Source organism: Ranitomeya variabilis, chromosome 2, assembly GCF_051348905.1.
Source record: "Ranitomeya variabilis isolate aRanVar5 chromosome 2, aRanVar5.hap1, whole genome shotgun sequence".
In the NCBI taxonomy this organism is placed as follows: Eukaryota; Metazoa; Chordata; class Amphibia; order Anura; family Dendrobatidae; genus Ranitomeya; species Ranitomeya variabilis.
This window is the reverse complement of record NC_135233.1, coordinates 1,056,858,687-1,056,874,678: the sequence shown is the minus strand read 5'-3', so window position 1 is coordinate 1,056,874,678 and position 15,992 is coordinate 1,056,858,687. Positions and strand designations below refer to the sequence as shown.

Genomic DNA, 15,992 nt, shown 5'->3' with positions numbered 1-15,992 from the left:
ACCTTAGTGAATCGCAGGAAATGTTGAATCACAAGGCGTTCTCTTTTTGAGAGTTGCATAGGATCAGCCCTCGAGTGAGCTTTGTATTTTCAGGCCTGGGTCTAATCAATCAAATGAAGTGTTTAGAAAAGTGTGAAGTCCTCAGAACAATACAGAAAAGTGTGTACGGTGAAACAGATCTGTCACTCACACAATAAAACGAGTCATAAAAGGTTGAACTCTGCCGAGAACTCTGCTTCCTGTCTATATCGGCCTGATGGCAGCTCGGTATTATTGGCGCCTGACTCCTGTCTGTCCCTTCTTCACTGTATCCTGTGTTTTGCATTTTGTCATTGTTCTGTCCATCTAAAAATAAGTAGCTGTAAGTTAAAAGATGGCAGAAATTGTCCTCCACCATTGTTTATGCCAGTGTCCTCTTAAGTCTTCATTACTGGAAAGTTTTGGGAACAACTAGATGATTTTTTTTTTTTACCCATTTCTATAGCGTCCACTTTTTTTTTTCTCTTCTTTTTGGCAGTGTTCAACTATTGGAGTTAACAAACTTTTCCAATTTCGGTCATAATCTTGTCAAGATCCAGCATCCGTCTTTAACGACCGTAGGGTCAAACGGTTACATTATAATCTTGGGTGCACCTCTTTACCTTCCCATATTTTCTCAGCTTGTCGAATGGTCTGCTTGTTTGTTTGCCTGTTTAGAAAGTTCTGTATACACGTGCTACTAAATGACCGCCGATCAGTTGCTTGTTTGCCCATTAGCGGTCACTTGTTTACCCACTTCTATAGCGTCCACTTTTTTTTTTCTCTTTTTTTTGGCAATGTTCAACTATTGGGGTTCACAAACTTTTCCTATTTCGGTCATAATCTTGTCAGGATCCAGCATCCGTCTATAACGACCGTAGGGTGAAACGGTTACATTATAATCTTGGTTGCTCCTCTTTACACTTTTTGCCTTCCCATATTTTCTCAGCTTGTCGAATGGTCCGCTTGTTTGTTTGCCTGTTCAGAAAGGTCTGTTTACACGTTCTACTAAATAACCGCCGATCAGTTGCTTGTTTGCCCATTAGCGGTCACTTAATAGGATGCCTTCACAAGCTAACCAATCTTGAGATGCGCACTGGACTATCTGTAAAAGATCGTTCAGTTCTCATAGGGTTCCATTGTTCTCGGCAGCTCAAGTCCTGTTTATACAGAACGAAGAGCTGCCGAGAACAAATACCTTTTCTGCAGAACTGAAGATGATTTCACCTGTCATAAATGAGGGTTTTGCTCATTTGTCAGATGATCGGCAGTCTGTTTAGACTGCTCAGTCATCAGGAAAACAATCGTTCACAATAATTGTGCAGTGCAAATGGCCGGAAAACCTGTATAGTCTAAGTGGCGCATCCGCCTCTTACATGCATGACTGTAAGAATAGGACGATTAGCGTATTCGGGAAGTAGCAAAATATCGAAGACTGTGAAAACAAGGAACATTGTGGCAGTGAATAAAAGTTAGAAAAGTTTTTGGTTTTACAGGTTAAAGTCATAGTTTCATTTCAAGATGGTCATGGAAAACCCCTTGAAGACCCTGATCTGTAACAATATAGGTGTAAGTCAGGAAGAAGTCCCCTCCAAAGCATCTCTCTAGCTTTTCCTTCACAATGGGACCTTCACTAGAGGATGTGAGTAATATTACATAATATAAACTTCACCCAAGAAAGTGGTGAGTCACAATTTTAGCTGAAGGAAAGTTGGTAACGTTTACCTTTTAGTGAAGCTAGCAGTTTTCAGTATTAGAAGACCAGGGCGGTCCGGTCCAAGAAGACATGCCATTTTCAAGTTTAACTTTTTTACCTTTTCTTAATACTTAATGGCATATTCCAGGCAAAACTAATGAAACACATGGAAGTAGTAGCTTTTTCTAAAATGTCCTTGACCTGATCAAATAAAACAATTGTCTCTCACATTAATATGACTGTTGCCCAATCTCTTGTTTAGCCCTTATCCTACAAGACTCCTCCATAAATAAGTAGATTCTGCTCGGCTTCAGGGGTAAGTGGTTCATCTCTGCTGTAAAAACATGCAACCTATCGTCCCAAATGGAAGATATATGGGGACCATCCTCCGTCCATCTCAATTCATTCTGTAGCTGAAATACATGAAATTTTCTCCAAAAGACATCTCAAAAATCGTTAAAAAAATGCTTGAAATACTCGTACTATTCATATCTATTGTAAAACCGGTCTGCTGTTCAAACGTCCAATGTTTTTTGGTGTTTTTCTTCACTTCAGGTTTTGAAAAATGTCTTGTTGGAAAAAAAAAATTGCAAATCACTTTTTTGAAGCATCTCCTGGTAGAATTTGTCCAATCATAAGAGTGCAAATACTGCATAATAAGTACCTAAAAAATAAACCTTCAAAAATGCTTGAGAATCGGAAAACTCCTCCAAAAACAACTCCAAAGAAGGAACGTTTTTTGGATTAGAAACTGAGAAATAACGTAGCAGAAAGTCTCCAAATCTTCCAAATGTCAAAACTCCTCAAAAGCTCTGAAAACTCGGCAAAAAGACGTCATGTGCACATACTCCTACCTAGACTGAGATTTGGATTTTTTCACTGAGTTTACATTTGGGATCCATGGGAAATAAATAGCTACCATACGTATTTATCCAACTGATTTTTTTTTTTTTTCCCATGTGGAAACCAAAACCAAAAATTTCCAATGCTTGTAAAATTGGCTGCATAATCCTCTTTGGGCTGCGAATTTCATGTGGAAATCTGACAAATGCCATGATACTCTACTGACGCCTAGATAAGATACAAAAAAGCACAACGGTGGCATCGGAGACCCTAAAGTAGATCACCAGACAACCATTCTCTCCGCATTTTATTGTCTTTTTGCCAGTTTAATGGCTCTAATTTTGGATTCCGCAGAAACATTTATGGCAGAAATCTAACACTTTTATAAATAGCAAAGATTTCCATTTCACAATCCATGGGATGTTTATAAGTCATTGCCAAGTTCTTGGGCGGATTTCACATTTCATTGAAAAGTTTCACTCCACACTTAGCTTTTCTTACAGTCTTTGTAAAACTAGGTGTCGAAATATCGGAACTGTACCGATAGATAACTATGTAGGAGAAGAAAAAATGGCACCAGCGCTTCTCGAAGATCTGGTTGCACAACTGCTAACCGTTTACATATGTTTTGCAGTGTTGTTTGAATGGTTTGGATGGATACGATATCCAAGAGATATTATTTGCACTGTACTCATCCCCTACTGATTTTCCATGTCGTACGTTTTTGGTGATGCACAAAGGTTAGAAATTTACAATGATGGATACACTGTGGAAATAAAATAGAGCTAGATCCACCAAACTGTTTTTGGACTACAGGAATATACATTGTTTCTGTGATGTATTGCCCATGTAGACGGATCTATGCCGATTATTAGAGGATCTCTGATTGGTGGTGATGAGCGAGTGTGCTCGGATATAGTGTTATTTAAGCATGCTCGAGTGTTATCCGAGTATCTCGGGCATGCTCGAGTCATATCTATGCAGATCATTAGAGGACCTCTGATTGGTGGTGATGAGCGAGCGTGCTCGGATATAGAGTTATCTGAGTATGCTCGGGTGTTATCCCAGTATTTTGGGCGTACTCATATATTATGTCCGAGTTCCCGTGGTTGCATGATTCACAGCTGTTAGATAGCCAAAACACGTGCGGGGAGTGTCTAACCATCAGGTAAACCCCGCATGTGGTCCGGCTGTATAAAAGCTGTGAATTATGCAGCCGCCAGGAGTCATACATAATATACGACCACGCCCAAGATACTCGGATAACAATATATCCGATTACGCTTGCTTATCACCACCAATCAGAGGTCATTGAATGATCTGTGTAGATATTACTGGAGCACACCCAAGATGCTCTTTTAACACCCGACCATGCTCGGATATCTGAGCACGCCCGCTCATCACTACTGATGGATATATCCAAGCAGATCGGAAGTCATTTACTGGCCTGGCTGCCGATCAGTCTATGAATACAATTAAAGAAACAGCCGCACTCAAAATGTGGATTTTCAAATGCATAACATGAACCAGGTTTATTCAACACAGTGTTATTAAAGTGTAATAGATTGTAAGCTTGCGAGCAGGGCCCTCATTCCTACTGGTATCTGTTTTGAACTGTGATTTCTGTTATGCTGTAATGTCTATTGTCTGTATAAGTCCCCTCTATAAGTTGTAAAGCGCTGCGGAATATGTTGGCGCTATATAAATAAAATTATTATTATTATTATTATTAAAGGTAGGTAACGTTTCGACCCCGTAATGGGTCTTTATCAAACAACACTTTTTAGTAGAGGTAAAATTAGAAAAAAAAAATGAAGCCGCAGTGGAAAAATGTAAGGGCTCCCACTACGGGCTATAGGTAATAAATGAAGGGGTCCGGTATGGCACGGAGGGGGACAGGGGTCCCAGAAGGAGCTGCGGAAACGAGAGCGATGCCTGTGGTGATGTGCCAACAGTCAACAGACTGCACGCCATTTATCTAGACCAGTCTATGAAGTCATAGCTGTCAATCAAAAAGAGTGGAAGGGGTGTAGCTAGAGTAGCTAGAGGGAAACAAGTAGGAGAGAAGGTGCACTTAAATGTTTGGCCATACCAAGGGTGCACTGAGCACCTGTGCTTGGTTTGTACAGTCATTCTGTGCTGACAGTGGCCCTTTCCAATTTCGTACCACTCCATCACCGATGCTCCCTTAGTCTCTGTCATTACGTAAAGTGTTGAATCTAGCGAACATCAGTCCCCTGACCACTCCAGTGGTGAAGAATTCAAGAGTTTGAAAATGCTTATTTATAGCAACAAATGAAGCTCAATTGATAAAATTAAATGGGCTCTTATGATTTGAGGATGCCCTCCCCCCCACTTGGGATAAAAGACAAACAAGATACTCTATTTGCAGATGTGTTTCAGGATGTTTACCCCTCCTCAAGTGCAAAGCATGAGATCTGATTTGATTGGATGAGAGGCTTTTATATACAGTGGCTGTGATCAGCTAGCCCCCCCAGTCTTTGTTTACAAGCACCAGTATGTGACCACTGCAGCCAGTCGTCATCAATCTTGCGCTGTACTTGTTTTTTTTCTTCCACTGTAGGAGCTCTTAAGGCTGCTGTACATGCATGTACAGTACTCCACACTGGTGATCAACATGCACGCTAAATACTAGGAAGATACTGCAGCAGTCCCTCCACTAAAATTTGGACATCGCCTTTAAATTATAGGTTTGCCAACCATTCCGCCACGTCACCAACCGCCGGAGCTGCCGTGTCACCAACTGCCGGAGCTGCCGCGTCACCAACCACCGGAGCTACTGCGTCACCAACCGCCGGAGCTGCCGTGTCACCAACTGCCAGAGCTGCCGTTCCCCCAAACTTCTGTCTCCTCCCCATTATCCTGTAGAATGTAAGTCTGCAAGGACAGGGTCCTCTCCCCTCGGTACCAGTCTGCCATTGTAAATTTGTTTACTGTAAACGTTATCTATAACCCTGTACGTAACCCCTTCTCATGTACAGCACCATGGAATTAATGGTGCTATATAAATAAATAATAATAATTGTTTCACTTTTAGCTTTGATTTTCTCCTGGAACATTTAAATAACAGAAATAAAAAAACAACAATAATTAGTTTACTCCCGGTCTGTGTAGTCTGGACCGCCCCCTCTCACGGACATAAGTTACAGTAGGTAGTGGGCGGTCCAGACTACAGTGTCAGACTGCCGCTCAGCAATTCATTTCTCTTCCAGCTATTTGGAATATTTTAAAAACTCGTGAAGGTATGTCTCGGTCGTGTTTTATTTTTAGATTTACCGACTGTTTATAAAAAGGTTATTCTTAATTTAACGGTGTAGGTTTACTTTATCATTTACGTCACCTTGGATTTAGTGCCAACGCTCCAGTTCAAATGCAAACAAAAGATAGAAAAATGACAATGGTTGCGCTAAAGAAGCCTTTAGCTTTCTGACAATCCAATCTGCCCCGTGTGTGCGCCTGACGTGGAGGCGGCGAGGGCAGGCACACGTCTAAACAGACTGCTCTCTCGGAATGTGTTATGATTCCAGTCTCCTCATCTGACAAGCACTTTTCCCAGTTGCTAAGATATGGAAATACTTCATTAGGACATTTCGTTCCTTACCAGGAAAAGCTCTTGACTAAAGTTTACTACTGAGTTGTAGCTCTTGAAAGGTTTTAACCAGGCCATTTATAGGAACCTACTCTCCGCGACTGTTCTACTTGCAGAGTCATTCGCAATCGGCCTCCCATGTTGAATACTCGTATATGTCATAAAAGCAGCCAAGTTGTCTAAAAAAAGGTTCCAAAAATGCGATTTAAAGCACTGACTATATTATCAGTCTTCGTGTTTGGGGGAGGTCAAGGGGATCTCCAGGGGATCTCCAGACGCATGTACCAGTAATCGATAGATATCATTGGGATTTAAAGGGAACATCGCGCAGGCTCCATCGCTCTCTGGGGAGGCGCGTGCACAGATCGATATTTTGGCTATTGCAACAATATTAGGATTAGGTTAGTGCACATGTGCTGCTCCTAGACTGACGGTGTCTGCGCGAGATGTCAGCCGGGGCAGCAGGGCTCAGAGACGAGTGACCTGTCATGGCTGGAGAGCTGTAAGTGCAGACCAAGCACTTGTATTCGCACGCTCATTTGTATAAGAATTCTTCGATGGATCACAAGACAACAGAGAAACACATTTTTTATATACAACTATGTAAATAATCATCATTACTTGTACATTTACTGTGATAATTGTAAAGTGCTGCGGAATATGTTGGCGCTATATAAATAAAAATTATTATTATTATTATTACTTGGTGGGTGTAAAAATCTGCTAACAGGTTCCCTTTAAGTGCTGCCTTCATTTTTCTGGATAATAGCATGAGGTTTGGTACATTTCTGGATGGATTTTTTGCACCCTTTGTTTTCTTTTGGTGCTGCTTTTTGTTTTCTTTTTCTATAGGTTCCCTTTAAGGAGATGTAACCAGTTGCCATTAATAGGACATGTCATGTAGATTATCCTGGGGCCCCATTTCCTGAACCCTCTAAAATCACATGCACATTGATCATACAAGGGTAGGGTTTATGGGTGTTGCATAGCAAACAAGTATTTGATATTTTCAGGGCCAGAGAACATAGCTAACAATGATAATAAAGATGCAAACTTACATTTTTTTTTAAATTATTTCATTTGGAAAATCCAAGCCGAACCTTAAAGTAAGATACATAGCATGCTCATAGTGGCATATATACAGTATATATATATATATATATATATATATATATATATATATATATATATATATATATATGTGTGTGTGTATATATATATATATATATATATATATATGTATGTATATATATATATGTGTATATATATATGTGTATATATATATATATATATGTATATATATATATATGTATATATATATATATATATATATATATATATATAATATTCGGAGATGGCGCTTCCTGAGTGAGTTGGGGACGCTCTCTTGGCAACGGGATTAAAGCACTCAGGCATGGTTTCTCACAAAAAACAATCTATTTGGTTTATTTAGGCATCATAAACCACACCACGACAGTTCATTATATACCTCCCTGGGACATAACAACCACCAACAGTCTGTTCCAATGGCAGATACTTCTCTAGTCCTGGTTCCCAGGGAAGCTGCCGAACTGGGATCACCGTCCTTGTGACCAGGGCACTTTAGATAGTCCAGACCCGCAGACGGAACTGTAGCTTCCCCAACACAGTAGCCAACCCAGGCTCTGTAGATACAGCCTCTCCTTGCACTATTCAGGAAGCCCAGTCCCCGGTACTTCCAACACACAGGCCTTCAGTCCATGGCTTCACCATATGCTTCCAGGAATCCAGTCCACTCCAGGACATTCCAACACAGACCATCCAGGACTTTACACACTAACCATTCTGGTCCATACGCTCTGAACATGTGACCCAAACCCTGGTCACATTATGTACCTGTAACCACCCCCATAGGTGGGAGGTGTGTGTGGTTAGCCAGTCCTGCCCAGCTCTCCGACTAACCCTGCAAGCCTCCCTTTTAACTATTCAAATACTTGTGGGACTACAGGTCCATAACAACAATACTACAGGCTTACAGCGCAGACTCCCGCTGCGACACATAACGGCCATTTACAATCATGCCGGACACTGTTTAATTATAACCATTACAGATACGCCTTCATGCGTATCCTGAGGAGCACATACAGCGCCCCCTGGCTGTAACATGGGTCACTGCATCACAATAAAATATATATATATATATTATAATACTTTTAGAGGGGTGCCATACATATTAGATGGCTCAGTAAGGGTGGTTGTTGCTTCGACGAATGTTCATCCGAAGTACAATGGCTCATTGAATTTCACTTGAAGAATCATCCATTTTTCTCCATTTTAGTTTCTATCGAAAGAAAACTAAAAACTTAAAAAAATCATTCCCATTTTTCTAACAAAAGCAATTTTCAGCTAGCATTTATCTAGACTTTGGGATTCTTAGAGGTCCCAGAGTTAAAGTTGGGAAGACGCATGAGATAGATTCCAACAATCCTGCTCTCACGCAACGTCAGGGGAAAAGAAGGCCGGTCCTGTCGAAAAAATTTGGTTTGACCAACTATTATTTAAAGGGACTCTGTCTCCTGAATTTGGCGGGCTATGTAAATGCCCTGCTTTCGGTCCGATGGGCAGTGTTTCTTTTTTCCTCCACCCCATCCTTCCCCGCTATCCGCAATATTTTCCAGAATTGGAGTAGGTGTCCTCCATAGTTCGCGTGTGCGCAATGCAATCTTGTCTAGCGTACGTGCAGTATGCTTTGCCCATCTGCGGGCAAAGCCGAAAAGCATTACTGCGCATGCGCCGGCGCACTATGTCCCGGAACACAGAGAAATACTTCCGGAACATAGTGCGCCGTCGCATGCGCAGTAATGCTTTTCGGCTTTGCGCGCAGGTGGGCAAAGCATAGTGCGTGAGACAAGATTGCATTGTGCACGCGCGAACTATGGAGGACATCTACTCCAATTCTGGAAAATATTGCGGAGAAGGATGGGGTGGAGAAAAAAAGAAGAAACACTGCCCATCGGACTGAAAATAGTTTTGCCTGTGAATACTGACAAATACATTGAATATTTCGTAAAATATGTTTTTTACTTTGTCTTAAAGCTGTTTACTGCAATGCAATATTCCTTCCTCTAACCGCTCTGCTTGAAATCTTAATTGGCAGGAGGCAAGCATTCTGCTAAAAGTACAAACTAAATTAAATTAAAATTAGATTATAGTTTGGACAACTCTGCATTATAATAATGTGTATATTACTCTGGTCTAAGGGCACAGTATGAGCGCTTCCATAAATCCTCTCTTCTAGAATCTGTGCGTACTAAATAGACTCTAAAGTCTGTGCGGATTCGTTTCATAATATATCTTTATAGGGATTTAACCTTGCTTCAGTATTTTTATATGAAAAGCTGTTGAATTGTTGCCAGGTCACCTAAAGAGAGAGCCTGCAAGTCTTGCCTTCTCTTTCTCTCGTAGAGAAATCTTGTGAGTCCTGATTGTCCCACCCACTCATAGAGAACGTCTGTTAGTCCTTTTCCGTTCACCATTTGAAAGGAAAACATGACTGCCCTGCTTTTCCCTCCCACTAAGAGAAAACTTGTGAGTCCTACCTGCTTTCAAAAATGGAAAAAGCCTGAGAGTCCTGCTTTTCCCTCCCACTCAGAGAAAGCTTGTGAGTCCTTCCCCTGCCACTTATATAGAAAGTCTGAGGATCCAGCTGCACCCCACCACTTCTTGGGAAAGCTTGTAATTCCTTCTTCAACTTAGAGACACCATGACACCTGCATTTCTTACTAACTCATTGAAAACAAGTGGTCCTCCTTACCCTTATCGAGAGCACCCGAGAGTCTCAATTGTAGAGCGAGAGCTTGAGTCCTGCTTCCCACACCCACTCATAAATAAAGCCTGAGAGTCCTGTTTCTCCCTTCCCCTCATAGAGAAAGCTTGTGAGTCCTTCTCCCTCCCACTGATAAAGAGCTTGAAGGTCCTGATTCCCTTACCACTCATAAAGCTTGTGAGTCCTTCTTCCTCCTCTCATTTATATGGAAAGCTTGAGAGTCCTGATTCCACCCATCCTCTAACATAGAGAAAGCCTGGTAGTCCTGATTCCCCACCCAGACAATTTTCTGTGTATGAGTGCATATAAAAAAGTGGATTTACTGTAATCCCTGTATCGGTGGTGGAAGTGGGGCTTCCAGGCTTCCTTCCTAAGACCTACTAACATTTAAACAGCATTTTACATAAAAAGGAATAGAAAATTATACTGTATATATTGGGATTTATAATGCCAATTTTGTTATATACCATCTGCTTATGTAGTGCTGTGTATTCTATTTGGAATAAAGAAATTTCGTATCAACATTTTCTGTCTTTTGTCAGGGAAAAACGAATAAAGAAGAAATTCATTGCTAAGAAAACTGAAGATCCCAAATTACCGCCGAAGGCAACATTGGCTCTTTTTGATGAGGAAGTTGATCCAGATTCAGAGTTGTTTAAAGCAAGTGCAAATAATTCGGCCACAAGCAAGAAAACCTATAAGTTGTCAGATGGTGAGTAAAGTAGAAACCTGATAGTGATGCAGCAAAAATTATACATAAAAAATGTATGCATCTGTATTCATGGAAAGTTTCATGGTGCATTGTCGTGTTGACTGATCTTCTCATTGCTTCTTTCGAGAAATGTTTCACTGTCCTATCAGCTTGTGGAGCTTTAGGTTCAGAGCTCAGGGGCTATTTCTGTGCAATTTCTTTTACTGCCTTCTAAACTACTCCCTACCCTCCTTTCCAAATTGAACCTGATTTTTCTAGTCCTTGAGGCGTGAACCAAAGAAATTAGATAATTGGGTAACATTTCCTTCTGAAATTAACCCGTTTACCAATTACATTTTTATAAATGTCACTCTCTGGTTTAATATGTTGTTTTTGGGGTGTGTGCAAGTTGCAATTACACATAGGTATAACCTATCAGGCAACTCAAGGAAAGTTGAAACCTGATATTTGCTTCTTTTGCCTTCAAGATCTTTTTCTCTGATGCACCTGCTTGTGGAGCTTTAAGTTCAGAGCTCAGTAGCTCAGTGGGCTTTTTCCTGTGATGATTCCTTATTTCCCTCCTCTTCCATTTGCTCCCCTTCGTTTCCAAATTAGATGGTTGATATTTTCTTCAGAAATTAACAAATTCAACCCATTCACTTTATAGGAGACAGTATCTGGTTTAACAAGATAATATGTGGGCATAAATGATGTGACTACGCAAAGGTGTCCTGTTTTTCTGATCACTCAGCCTTGGAATTTTATTTTGGAGACCTTGTATTCTCATTTCAGTTTTATTGAATGCTCTTTCAGTCTGGTCAACGGTCTAGTGAAAATAGTTAAAGTACCCGGACCTTCTAGGATTCTTGGCCCACAGACCATTACCAATGGAAACTTCTGACTTGTCTCGTTCTTCTTCCTTCGTCTGACCTCCAAAACAAATTAGAAGATCAGTAAAAGTTAAGGCATCCAAACCACTAGGGAACTTATTGTTATGTTTCTGCCCCTATAACGGGTAGAACTTTTCTAATAATGCACTTTCATTTTCCTTACCTCTGACCTTTCTGTGTGTGGTGGTAAACATTGAGAAATCATTTTGTATCTGGTTTTACAACTTCCTACCCTACTCCAGACGATGGGTGGGGGTTAGACGTTTCGTGACTCAGTAGAGTAGAACATGTAATCCCACATGTCATAACACAGATGATATACCGAGCCTGTCGATGGGTTTGCCGTCCGCCAGTATGGGACGCTCCGTGCAGATGGGAAAACACCAGGAGAGTTATATCTCCTCCACACATTGGTATTTTTTATATAAATAATTTAGGGTTGGGTATGTTTCCTCGTAGGTTGTTGTCTGCATGATCTCCTTGATTTTCTTTACTGTCAACCAAAGCGAAATCAAAACAGAAATATTTTACTGGAAAGTCTGTTTAATAACAGTGAATAGTGCGTAATACCATTGAGTATAGTACCGCACCGACAACATGCTAACTAATCGACAAGTAGCGTAAACCTCTCCACTGAACGAGAGTCTGATTAGTTGTTAACATATATTTTGAGAGACATCAAGAAGAACATGACATATCTTCATCTCCTACCATTCCTTAAACGGCATTTTGCCAAGGCTGTCAGGTTAAGTTGAGGTTCAGCCCAATGTCTGCATTCTCAAACCAGTCTCCTTCACAGCTGTGTGCCCTTGTTGTGTTGAGGACAGGTGCAGGAGCCATCTAGGATAAGCTAGCTCAGAATGGTGCATGGTGCAAATTTTCCTGGCCCCTGATGGCGGCCCTGGCTATTGCTATGGCATAAGGCAACCATACCCATCATTTTCACTGTTAAAGCCGCCAAAATTAAAATTGTCAAAATGCAGGCTTGCGATTCAGATGAATGACCATCCATGAAATACAGGAGCAAGAGTCAGAGTCTGAGCACTGTTCATTTAAGATAACCCCTGACAAATTACATCTCCAGAGCGAACCCACACATTTATACTGCCAAGGTATTTGTTTTCAAATTCCTAACTTAGATGTGCCCCTGATGCACCAGATCAGGTGACACCCAAGTCGGTCAAAACTGCCAAGCATGTTTTTACACTCTTTTTTTTTTTTTTTTTTTCCTACATATTTTCTGTGAGTATTATACAAGTGTGTCGTAAAACTAAGTTACCGTGGTATTTCAGTATTTCAAGATTTTGACATCATTTGTATATTATTAAATCTAAGAAGCAATAGCCCACTTGATTTGGGAAAGCTAGATATCAATGTTTTTTTTTACTTGTTGGTGTTGCTAGTTGGGTTTCCAAAATTATTGTTTAGTATCGGCTAGTTTTCTTACCATGTCTCTAAATCTATTGCTAGTTGCTCAATAGTCATTAAAAAGATCAACAACGCATTCGGCGCATGCAAGTTACCAGAATGGAGGTGGTGAGTCACGCAGGCTCAGTCCTTAAATTAGTCCGTCCTGAATTGGTGGATGTCCCACAGGCAAGGATATGTCATTATGGTACAGTTGTGATGGAATCCAGCGTATGTTCGGAGAAACCAGGTCTACTGACCTCGGTAAATCTTTGCACTGCGCATGCGCCGGATGCCGCCTGCAGCGAACTGTAATCAGACATTTATGATTTTGTAGCACTGGGAACTCAAATGAGGGTTTCCGTATTAAAAATTTTTCAAAATAAAAACAAAAAACAAAATTGACATGAAATATTTAATAATTTTGTGCTGTAAACAGAAACACGGATAGAAAATCAAACCGCGTTGTTCCATTTATGGGGATTCAGTGTTCTTCTAAATGTGTACTCATCACAGCCTGTAATTGGAAACCCCAATGTTATAACGTGTTTCTGATGTTTTCTGGCAACCAAGGAAAAAATTAATTACTGGCACGAGGCGAGATGTGTAAATACTTTTCGGTTTTTAGTGAACTGTTTTAAACCGTCCTTTAGTTGAAGAGAGTGGTGTTCAGTGTCAAAGACCTGTCAGACCTCCACCTCCCTCCAATGTATTATTATAGCTTTATGTAAGCAGCTGCACTCCTGCCAAATTCTGGGACAAGTATTCGGAAAATACAGACGAGAACAATGTAGGGGCAGATCTACTATTCTGACTTTACCTAGATTTACCCTTGGGGTGGTTGGAGAGGAGTTGCTCCAAATTTTAAGGTGGAGCATTTGGTTTTAGACGTACCGTAATTGCTCGTATTATGTGGCTCATTGGGAAGGTGGGCAGAGCTTTATGTTGAGGGCATTGTTCAACTGTAAATGAGGATATGGCTTAAGATGCGCCATTGCGTGACAACATTTTGGCGATAAAAATGAGGTGGTGTATAGCCGTTCTACAGATGTGCCCAAGTGATTATCAGCATGAGCCACTTCGATAAGTTTGGCTCATTTTCAGCATGTTTTGAGCATGAAGAGGAAGCCTGGCAGCAGTTGATCCCTGACTTCCTCTTCCTGCTCAAAATGTCGGAAGGCGTAGACTTTGACACCAGTGCTGACTCGACGTCGGCGTCACGTGTCATAACCCTGCGTGAGAGCCCCAGGAAAGTGCCTGCCTACCCCGCGGGAACAGCGCCAGCATGGGAGGTGAGTATAGGCATTATAATGTTATCGGGACCAAGCAAGGGATATGAGAAGAAGTTGTCCAAGTAGTGGACAGCTTCTCTAAGAGATCCATGATCAGACTGTCTGCACACTGGACTCTTTGAAGAGTTTTTTTTACACTTTTTAGGTATTTTGAATTGTTAATCCTCTGTGCACTTACATTTTTTGTGTTTGCTTCAAACCATAGTGTTCTGACCATAGACGCCTCTGCCGTGCCGATTTGACACTGAGTAAGACTCAAGGGTGTAACGTAAAATTTGGCTGCACAACGGATGTGTATGTGATCAGTAATTATAGAGCAGCAGGTTCATCTTCCTGGGGGTCCTAAGGTTTACCTAAGAGCCTAGATGGTTGCACAATGAGCAGTTCATTAAAATCTATTGTTTTCTCATAGATATCAAAATATTTGAGGAGCAAGACTTAGGAGGCATCGTAAAAGTAGGAGATTCACTGCTGCTGCCGTCTGCATGCGGTAATAATCCTTCCTTCAAACCATCAATGGCGGAGGACACCGATGCATTATTCAGGTATGGACTGCAGTAGCTTTTCGAACCTGCTTGTGATGACGTTTCCACATAGTGTAAGTCGTTTGTTTTTCTTTTTTTTTTGTGTGGAAAAGGGCAGAAAATAGACAGAAGTTTCCTGTATTGTAGTGACGTCACGTAGTACTGTAACAATCATGCAATAACATAAGTTTATCTTGTAAACTGTAGGGAATGGATGATGTAGGACATTTCTACGGACGTGATAGTGACCAGGTAGTCAGGAAAATGTATTAGTCCTGGATGGTTTCTGGGTTTAGGAAAGTAAATTAAACAGTTAAACTGGTGAAAATAGCAAATTATTAGTAGAAATGTATTCAGGGTATCTATAATATAACGCTGGGAGCGTCACTCTGTCCGAAGCCTTTATAGACTGTGCAGGCGCAAGCGCCGACGCAGTCTGGACCCCACAGAGTGACGCTCCCAGGAGATCGCGGTATGCATAAGTTCTGAACGCACACCGCGGTCTCCAACGAAGAAGCAGGGACGAGCCAGGAGGGTGAGTATATGCTATATTCACCTATCCCCGTTCCACCGATGGGCGCTGCTCCTCCACAGCCTCTGCCTGTCACGTTCAGTTCAGAGGGCGCGATGACGCGCTTAATGCGCGCCGCCCTCTGACTGAACAGTCACAGGCAGAGGACCCGGAAGACAGAGCGGCGCGCATCGGTGGAACGCCGGGACAGGTGAATATAGCAAGTGCCAGGGGCCTGAGCTAGCGGCGACTCCGGCACCTGACCCCAACAGCGCGCCGGTGTCCCCGCCAGCTGAGGTCCCCAGCACTCGGCACCCAGCACAGCCGCCCGCACTCACCACAGCCACGCACAGCCGCCCCGCACTCAGGCACAGCCGCCCCGCACTCAGGCACAGCCGCCACGCACAGCCCCCACCGCACTCAGGCACAGCTGCCCCGCACTCAGGCACAGCCGCCCCGCACTCAGGCACAGCCGCCCGCACTCAGGCATAGCCGCCCCGCACTCAGGCACAGCCGCCACGCACAGCCGCCCCGCACAGCCACGCACAGCCGCCCCGCACTCAGGCACAGCCGCCACGCACAGCCGCCCCGCACAGCCACGCACAGCCGCCCCGCACTCAGGCACAGCCGCCCCGCACTCAGGCACAGCCGCCCCGCACTCAGGCACAGCCGCCCCGCACTCAGGCACAGCCGCCCCGCACTCAG

General features: G+C 42.4%; 1 protein-coding gene across 2 annotated transcripts in view; it reads left to right on the top strand.

Moving 5' to 3' along the window:
* Positions 1–15,992, top strand: part of HS1BP3 (HCLS1 binding protein 3) — a 69,136-nt gene that overhangs the window by 44,900 nt on the left and 8,244 nt on the right. For both annotated transcript variants that reach the window (XM_077291486.1, XM_077291487.1), the window contains exons 5-6: positions 10,515–10,684; positions 14,665–14,797. In XM_077291486.1, the coding sequence (XP_077147601.1) occupies positions 10,515–10,684; positions 14,665–14,797 (303 nt within the window). The remainder of the gene's footprint in view (positions 1–10,514; positions 10,685–14,664; positions 14,798–15,992) is intronic.